The 10,071-nt window shown below is 35.4% G+C and overlaps 1 protein-coding gene and 1 pseudogene across 2 annotated transcripts; one reads left to right on the top strand and one right to left on the bottom strand.

Moving 5' to 3' along the window:
* Positions 1-667: 667 nt before the first annotated feature.
* Positions 668-4,767, top strand: LOC148612392 (uncharacterized). Its single transcript, XM_088593777.1, has 2 exons — positions 668-767; positions 3,041-4,767. Exon 2 carries the CDS (start codon positions 3,059-3,061, stop codon positions 4,289-4,291), a length of 1,233 nt encoding a protein of 410 aa, XP_088449903.1. The 5' UTR covers positions 668-767; positions 3,041-3,058; the 3' UTR covers positions 4,292-4,767.
* A 2,933-nt stretch (positions 4,768-7,700) lies between these two features.
* Positions 7,701-9,538, bottom strand: LOC148612391 (heat shock protein beta-1-like; annotated as a pseudogene). The gene is made up of 2 exons (XR_015924379.1): positions 9,047-9,538; positions 7,701-8,430 (listed from the first exon to the last, which is right to left on the bottom strand). The product of XR_015924379.1 is annotated as a heat shock protein beta-1-like (transcript).
* Between the last annotated feature and the right edge of the window lie 533 nt (positions 9,539-10,071).

The following is a 10,071-nucleotide window of genomic DNA, read 5'->3' as shown; positions in this document are numbered from 1 at the left end:
GTTGTTGGTGGTGGTGGTGTTGTTTGTGTTTGTTTGTTTGTTTTTGTTGTTTGCGGTGTTGAAATTGTTTTGTTTGTTTGTCTTTTTTTTTTAGTTTTTTGTCAAAAAACTCAGACAAAACACACACACACACACACACACACACACACACACACACACACACACACACGTGGAGCTCATTAAAGTTAGATGAAATTGAATATTTAGACAAAGTCACTCTAAAATGTGTTTTACCTAAGATACGTCACTATTTTTTTTATTTTGAGAAATTTCTCGCTTTTAAGTCTAATTGATAAAGTATTTGAGGACGAGTCTAATAGTATACGATTAAATAAGTGCCAGCCTATTCGAATATAAGTTAAATATTTGGTAACACCCTTTCCATGGGTGGATCGAGACACTTTGAAAAGGATAGGTGTAAGCCAGGATTCCTCAGAAAAAGGGGTGCTATACAGGTCTTTGTCGATTTTACACAATTAAAAAAGGGGGTGCCCACCCTTGCACCTTCCCTCCTGGATCCGCCACTGGGGTATATTTTAAGAATTTCCGTCCTCGAATATTGATTATTGTATTTTTCGAAAATGATAATAATTTGATGTCAATATAGTGTCACACAATGTAAAATGTGAACATTATAAATAGAAACTGTTTACGTAGTCGTTCAAAATAGAAACCGGAAGTACTTTACATTGGTCTTATAAATCCATGTTGGCAGGAAGAAGTTGTACAGAAACATGTTTAAGTCAGATGCAGGAATTAAAATACAGGTAGGTCTCCTTTGATAATTCAGCTGTTTTTCTAAATATAAAGACGAGGTCACTTGAATTATCATAGAATCCCAGTGTATACTATATATGAAACGTAGACAGTCAGGTCTGTTACGTATACAGTTTGAGTCAAATTTGGGGTAACTCGTTGTTAGAAACTATGTTCACTTAAAATCAATAGACAATTTGTTGATTAAATACACCAATATGTGTATGTTATTGAAACAAATCTGAATTTAACACGTACTGTATACAGTTGCTGATCCAATGAAAGGGGGGGTTTAGCTGGGGGTTGAAACCGCCCACCCCCCCCCAATTTTTGTTGGAAAATTTGGTTAATTACGTGCAATAATTAGCAAATAGTAGGCTGGGCATCTCATTTTTATTTATTCCTTTCTCAAAAGTCCTGCATCCATCCCAGGGTATACAAATTGTCCCAAGAATAGTGATTTATGAATTGTACAATGTTTTTTAGCTGTCTTATTTATGATTATATGCAATTTAACATCCATTAAAAGATGGAATATACCAAACGATATACATAAAACCATTTATTAACCTCAAAGCATTTCAATCACAGAAAGTTCCTTATATTTGTATAATATTAAAGTTTGAATTCTTCAATCTCAAACATTTAATTATCAAAGACACAATAATTAACTATAATTTACCCTTTCTCTCTGTTATTCCCTTTAAATACAAAAGTACCAATCATATAATATTACATATTTCGATATGCTGTCCACGTGCTTCAAGGGGTACACTCTCATCAGTAGCGATATGCTGTACACGTGCTTCAAGGGGTACACTCTCATCAGTAGCGATATGCTGTACACGTGCTTCAAGGGGTACACTCTCATCAGTAGCGATATGCTGTACACGTGCTTCAAGGGGTACACTCTCATCAGTAGCGATATGCTGTACACGTGCTTCAAGGGGTAACTTCTCATCAGTAGCATTAAAATCAAATATTAAGGAAGATCTAAATCCCAAAATAAATTGTATACAATTCCAATCCAAAAGCATCGAAATAGAAAGCCAAATCCAGCACTAAGAAGTTCTACCACATGCAATACAAGAAATGAAGACTTAGTGTTTCATAAATTTTAAAATTTGCTTTACTGTAAATTTCGAATAAACGGGAGACAGTATAATGTGAACAAATTTAACAACAGTAGTTAAAATGTGGACCATACTTAAGTTTATCAACTTTGTCTCAGAAAGAAATCAATCTATAACTGGCCTTGAAGATTTTATTTGAAAGGTTATGCCCATATTGGATCAAGCAAATACAAAAGCAATTAGACACATAAGTACTCTGTTAATAAAAGTACATCCTGATGGCACTCGTGATCTGTTATGTTCCTGTTAAGGACTTTGTTATTTGGTGAAGAAATCACTTGTGAGACATATTAGGACCATGAGTAAACAAGCTATGACAAACCTTTATTTAAAAAAAAAACAACTTTGTTTTTTTTTTTATTTTTAATAACCTAATAATATTGATAGAGTTTATGGCTGAACTCGTTTGGATTTTCTTTAGAATCATATTTTGGATTTGGTTCATTGACAATTATCGGTTATTTGTGTAACCAACGATATATTGTTTGTACAATGAAATAATTAATACCAGGATTGTCTCTCTTATACCGCAAACACTAACTATATAGGTTAAGTTTTGGTTCTGAATTGTATGACAAACATCATTTGACTACCCATACAGCGACTATATATACATGAAAATTAAATTTGAAAGAACAACTCGATTTAGTATATTATTAAAGAAAGGATGATCAAGATATCAAGATGAGAAAAGCAGTATATTCTAGTGAATGAGATAGCAATCACTGGCTAGGATAAAATTTGAAATCAAATGTAAGATACAAAAAAAAATGGATGAACAATTGGGAAAAATAAAAAGGCAGAGTGCAAGTCGTGGAAATAAAGTCAGGATCTGGTTTGGAAAAAAATCAGGACTGTCTAGGGTATAAAAAATAAAAAGTCAGGTCAGAAATTAAACTGAAAAAAAATCAAGTTCTTAGCCCCCTCTACCCGAAATCATATGGTTGTTCCTGTAGGAGGCAGAGTAACTATTGCGTGAAGCAGTGACTTGGAGCCAAAACTAGAAATTAAAAATTCGGCATAAAATCGACTCCAGAAGAAGTCTTTTTTTTCCAAATAACGGAGTCGTGACAATGTTTTTTGACGTGCGTCTTATTTATGTTATGGTTTATTGTTTATTTCTTGTAAAGCAATAAGACTTTCAATTTCAGGTACGAAAGGATTAAGAAATGGAGAATGAGCTCTTTACTTTAACCAGAAAAGGAAACCTAAAGATAATCAAGATACTTTTAGATAATGATGCAGATCCTAACTCTTATGCCGATTCGGGGTTCACGGCTTTACATACTGCAGCAGAACTTGGACACACCGAAATTGTGAAAGCACTTCTAGACCATGGTGCAAATCCCGATGCTGTCTCTCTTAGTCAAAGTGCTGTTACTCCTTTGTATTTTGCATCCGCTAAAGGTCATTTTAATGTTGTTTCAGCGCTTCTTGACTACGGGGGAAACGTGAATCTAAGAATAGGAAAGGGGGTGTCGCCTCTGTATGTGGCAGCCATGAACGGCAATATTGACGTCTTAAAGGTGTTAATTAAATATAAAGCAGAAGTTAATATAACTACAAACGACGGGTGTACTTCCCTCCAAACTGCTGCAGAAAAAGGTTACCTGGGTGTCATTAATACACTTTTAGAAGCCGGATCGGAAGTTAATCACCAAGCAACCTCTGGATGCACAGCACTGTATTATGCATCAAGTAAAGGTCAAATCGGTGTTATAAAGCGACTTATTCAAGCAAGTGCTGACTTAAATATACAATCTGTAAATGGTACCGCTCTTCACGCTGCCGTTTGTAATGGTCATACAGAAACAGTTAACTTTCTTATATCGAAAGGATCAGATTTGAATCTTGCGGCAGATTTGGGTGTGACTCCATTATATCAAGCGTCCTTAGGTGGTCGGTTAGAAATTGTTGAGATTCTTTTGCAAAATGGAGTAAACGTAAACGACTCCACTGTTGAAGAATGTAGTCCTCTCCATACTGCATCAGAACATGGTCATCTTAATGTGGTGAAAGCGTTGATTTCTAACGGCGCAAATGTAAATCAACATAATATTTCAAGAACCACTGCGCTCTATTATGCGTCACATAAGGGCCATACTAACATTGTAAGGGAATTAATTCAACATGGTGCCACCGTAAACGTTCAGAATCTCAATGGTTTTTGTCCCTTACACACTGCATGTGAGCAAGGACACATCGAAATCGCTGAAGCATTGCTTGATCACAAAGCAGATGCCTTCACTAAATCGAATAGTGGACAAACCGCTTTTCTCTTAGCTGCGACAAAACGACGTGGCTCAATCTTGTTACTGTTATTCCGACATATGTTGATTGTTTTCATTCCAAAGATTTTGATTTTACTCCTTTGTGTTTGTTTACCATTATTATTTGACTAGTATAGTTCTTACATATTAGGGCTATCCTATAATTTTAATGGTAGAAAAATGCTTTGTACAACAATGTTAGCAACTGAATGAAAAGGTTCAACAGTGTAAGCAATAACAATTATGGATACCACACACAAACAGGTACACTTGCATGCCTCTAGTATTGCAATGAACTGCTAGTCAGTATAAATTTCCTTAAATATTATACTGCAATTGAACTGTGGGTTGTTTTTATGTTAAAGGTTGATCTTTTCCTCGTTTATTGGTACTAACAAGAAGTTACTAGTATTATGGTTTGAAGGGAATATTACTAATACCCCCACTTACATGTATATTTAGAGAAATGTCAGTTTGTCTGTTCCTTGTTCGTTTGAAACTGTGATATGTTCTTCCAAATAAAATAGAATCATTGGGATCTACTGGATAATACTGTGAAATGCCAGTTCTCTATCTGGTCGATATCCTAATGGTCCCTGACATGTTCATTTTTATTGTTATGTTATATATGTTATAAGTTGGGAACTGCTTTAGGTCTTTTAGTTGTACTTGTGAAATAGGTGATTTATGTGTTAATATTTTAAGTTAACCTGTTTGTAATCAAAGGGTTGGATCTAGAAATTTAAAAAAGAGGGAGTAACCGGTTCGTATATACTACTTTATAAAAGAGTGGTCCCATGCTATCATTTGCTAAATTAAATTTTTGCCAAAATTTAACCAAAATTAACAAAATTTTTAAACAAAAGGATGCATTCACCTACGAATCGTGTACTTTTTGTATTTTTCGTGTCCGTTGTTTTGGTTTTTTTTTTCAATCTTAAAGATCTTGGATTTAAAGTATGTCTTCCTCGAAGGAGACAACCCATTCGAACATTTGAACATTAATTTATTATAGTTATTCTCAACCTATATTCGTATACCGATGTTGTTGAAATGTAAATTTTGATCTAATTTGGAGCATGGGTTCCAGTAGACCATCGGAATACATATGGCAACGAATTTTGTGCATGGCCGATCTGTTGATACATTCGTATGATGCCAGATTTTACAAGGGCTACTTCAAAAAAAAGAGGAGCGAGTAGCCCAGTCCCTCAATTTCAGTTTCCGTTATATTTATGATGTATTATCTCTGAATAATCCAATCTACATCTAATCTACCCAAATAAACTTGATATTAAAGAGACAATTTATAGACATTCGTCTGCTTCATACCTGTACTTTAATTTGTACATAGATAATACTGGACGTTTCAAATCGAAACTTTATGACAGGCGTGAGGAATTTTACTCCCAATAATAAATATCCCCTTTCTTAGTGGCAATTTACCAACATCTCTACCCTATGATGTTTACCTTTCACAATTCATCCGTTACTGTCTAGCCTGTGACCTGTACACGGACTTCCTCTGAATAGCGCGGATAGTGTCAAATAATATTCGTAATCAAGGATATATTCGCCCTATGTTAATCATCACTTCACATGTAATACGGTCGACATCACAATTTGATTGACCAATATGAAGTTTCTATCTCACATATATCTTCAATTAGATTCATTGTCACCGGAATAACTGCTAAACGAACTTGACACTAACTAGCTGCAGTGATGTAGCTCCTTTGACGTAACTGTATCGAGGCAAATAAAAGGTGATATGTCAACTGATTCACCAAGGTTCTCACTTATTATCAATTACACTACCATTGCGTGATGGCGTCGGAAGTACATAGAGATATATTTCATTTCTTTTGAAATCTTCGAGTAAATTTTGGCACGATAATAATTTATATCAAGGTCAAGATCAAATCCCAGCGATTTGAATTTATAGTGGTATTTTTGTATTTGTATTTTTTTTTTGCGATATTCGGTAATGTCCCATGTTTATGGTTATTTTTGTTACTATCGAAATGAATTTTTCTATTGCCGATTATTTTCCGCAACTTCAGCAATATTTACTTTGTTTACATCTTACTCAATTGAATTGAATTATATTGCTCTAGTGTTAATTGTTTTGATGGGACCCCTATGTGATTCATTCCGAAGAGTTGCATTATTGTTGCTAGAATATTACCTTTCTATACTCACTTGCAATAGAACGTGTGCCGATGGCGTGGCATGACATCCTTTCCCTTCCAGAGCACCTGGTGTTACTCCTGGTTTTTTTTATGGAGTTAAAATTGCTGGTGCTTTAGTTTTTGTGTGTGGCGTCTTGTTTTCCTTTTTATGTGTAATTTATTTTATTCGGTTTGCTACATGTTGTGTGTAGATCGTCTTTGGTTGTTCAGACCATGTTTTTGGATTTGTCTCGCTGCTGACTTTAACCGATATTCACATGAACATACTTCAAATAGTTATAAATTGCTAATTTTGACATGACAGTTTTGTATGAACTTGTGTTTAAAAGTTGTTTTTTTTAAATACACCAATATTTTTATATACGAACGCAAAAAATTGCGGTCGTATAATAGTATTGTGCTGTCCTCGTCCGTAGACAATTTGGTTTCCAGACAAGAATTTGACTGCAAGTGAATGGATCTTAATGGAATTAAACCTGGAACCATTTTTGGGCTGTTACTTGAGACATTTTATAAATCAGGGGCCAGAAACAAGCATTTCCATTATGACATTAATTTGGCTGTAAATCAATTGTTCCTTGAAATTGTACCATCAGGTGTCACACCATAAAAGGAAGACAGGTCTTGGTTTTAGGGTTTTTACTGGAACCGCTTAGTATTAATAGACTAAAAATCAGCAACAAGCCTGAGCAATAACTAGACCCGAAGTCAATGGATCTCCGTATTAGTGCCATATCTCCAAACGAAGTGTAATTGAAATCGGGGGATGTAATGTGTAACAATTTATGAATAAAGGGCCATACATTGTAGGTCACTTTGATTCTGGTCAAACATTAAATCTAAATCAAGAGTTTGAATGGTGCGTCCATATTTGCCCGTTGTTGTTCCGGTCATATCAAGATGCGCACAGCGAAGAAGTGTTTTATATCTTGTTTTAATGTTGATATGTAGCATTAAGGCTTTTTGTTTTGAGGAATAACGAAACTGTTAGGTTTTAAAAAAAATAAAAATAATAAAACATGTTAGTTGCTGGAGTTCCTTCATTATGAATCTCTTCGTGGATTTTTTTTGGTTCAAGCACCCAGTTTTTAATGGAATCCGGGTTGTTCATTTACTTTTTGATTTTTAAATTTTTATTTCCGCTCGAATCTTGGTTCCCTTGATTTCTCTTTTACGCAAGCGCACGAAAGTCCTTTGTTCCTGTTTTCTGACATGAACTACATTATTGTCTCCCTTTATTTGCCTCAAGTTATTGACCTTCATTCTTTGATAAATATGTTGTCCTTGAACTTGGGTGCATGTATAATAACTGTATCTTAAAACTTTCTCATTTTAATAACAAAACATAACACATTTGTTCCTTTTACTCAATAACTAAAACCGAATACAACACATCGTAATTACATATAATCCTTAGGAATGTATATGATACTATTAACATAGTAAAAATCAACATTTGAAAGAAAACATAAAAGCTGCAAATACGGTATAATACTTTTGGTACTTTTTCAATGTTGTCAGCGAAAACAAAATAAGGAACTGTATTATGAAAATAATGAATCTAACTATACATTATTCAACATCGCATAAAATAATCTACTTTTCCATATCGACATCTTCAACGGTTGGTGCACGGATTGTCATGTTTCCATCTTCATCTCTGAAGCACTGAATATTCGTTGCCTCAACCGATCGTGGTACGGTCATTTGGCGGGAAAAATACTCCCTTAATTCATGACCATCTTCTGACCTCGGACGCTTTCCTTGGGCTGTCAAGATTCCATCCTTACACGAAACTGTTACTTCTTCTGGATTAAAGTTTCCGACGTGAAATTTCATTAGGTTGCTGTGCCTATCACTAGGGACAAGGGCGCCTCCTTCGGAGGGGACAATTTGTAGTTGTTTCTCTTTTGACTGAATATAAAGGGGCCTCTAACATCAATGTACCATCGGACTTCATAAAGCTGTGGACTTTATCTGCCTCCACATTTTCTGGTAGTTTTACGGTTCTTTTTCTTTCCACAATGTCACCCCAGTCATCATTGCCTTCATCATACCGTGCATGGATAATTACATTTCCTGAATCCAGAAAAGAAAACTGCAGTAGTGATTGGTTGGAATCTGAGGCTCAAATGCAAACATGACCACAGAATAAATTAAGCTACAATCAAAAGGGTAAATCTTTTAACATTTCTTTGAAAATTAGTTTTTCGTGGTTTATTCATGTAGAAAATTATATTATCTATCGTATGTTACCAAATTTTAGACGTTTTAGTTGTAACTTGTATGAGTCAAAATTATGCGACTTTTTATGGGAAAATAAAAAAAATCATGAATACTCTGCTAGGGGTCTTGACATTGAAAAAAAAGTCAATTTCATCGATTTTTCGGTGGAGTATATTTTTTCCCTTAACTCCAAAACCCTAAGTGTTACCGCAATTTTCTTGACACCACAGCAAAACGGAGACCTTGGGCTACATGTTGATACATATAGGCTATAGGCCCTGTACCTCAATTTACTTCTTTTTTTAGAAAGTAGAAGAATGGAAAAACTAAATAATGGATTTTTGCCTCAACCACGCATAAAAAAGTAACCAAAAAATACTTCAGTTTATTTTTTGGCGACAAAAAGGTTCGTAAATAAGAGGTCTAAAGGTAGCTGAAAATAATATTTTGGTTGACAACTCGGGCTCACCATTTTCCACTTTCACATGTTGGGGGTCAAAGTCTCCTATATTGACACTGTAGCTCCATTTCTTGTCGGCAAGAAATGTCTCGGTTCTCGGACTCCTCCTCCTGCCAGAACGCACCATACCCATGGGTCGACCAACGCTCCATCCCATCTGCATCGGCTCAAATTTCGCATCCATTACATGAAATAAATCATCCAAATCATGATGCATTCGGTTCCAAAGAACTGGTACGTATGCCATTTTCCTTCCTAAACGTCTCCAAGTACGCCTCAACTGCTTTGAGTTTTGTCTGGGGTATTCTTTATACTGTAGTCCCGCCACGTCCAGATTATTCTAGAAAATAACGCAGCGTAAATTTGAAAGGTGAAGGTCAGGGGCGTAGCTAAGCCTGTTTTAATTGTACGCAAAATTACGGCGAGGGGTCTGTGGGGGGGGGGGGGGTCGCTCAAGGCCCCAGTGAGTCCGGCAAGGCAAAGCCCTGAGGGAAACTCCAGCATTTTTCAGAGCCTATACCACGCTCATGGTATGCATATGTGATAAATGTTTGGATATGGAAAATCAAATTTACTTTTCATACGTTACCTAGCTGGAAACTTGTATCTGTCAACGTTTTCCCATTTCACAGTTAACACAATGTATTTGTCGTCATCGCTCATTGAAGTCACTGAACGAGATTCAGGCTTCAATATATCTGGATAAGGTGGCGAAAAACTTTCTGAAGATTCAGTTATTGATTTTGATGAAGAAGCCATTTTGAACTTCGAGTTCGTGCAAAACAAACTTTCAGATAGTAAAACGTAAACGTATGTATACGGAAAAGTACAAAATTTCCGGACTTGTTGGTTTTGATATCGCGAATTACTTTATGGTGTATATTGGAGTATCATTATGTATTGAAAAGGATTTGTCATTGCATAAAACCTTTATTTCATCTTTAAAATGTGTGTTTTATTTTTGTTACTTTTTCCGAATGTACGCAACTGCATATTTCCGTACAGGCAGCTATTTTTTGTAACTCACTGCCACT

The sequence above is a fragment of the Perna viridis genome, chromosome 7 (genome assembly GCF_037379345.1).
Source record: "Perna viridis isolate PV_CMFRI_1.1 ecotype Kerala chromosome 7, ASM3737934v1, whole genome shotgun sequence".
Classification (NCBI taxonomy): domain Eukaryota; kingdom Metazoa; phylum Mollusca; class Bivalvia; order Mytilida; family Mytilidae; genus Perna; species Perna viridis.
Note: the sequence above shows the minus strand (reverse complement) of the source record. Positions and strands in the feature narration are given on the sequence as shown.

What these genes read in the sequence shown, in the direction of transcription:
- LOC148612392 (XM_088593777.1), top strand. Translation starts at nt 3,059, where the DNA reads ATGGAGAATGAGCTCTTTACTTTAACCAGAAAAGGAAACCTAAAGATA.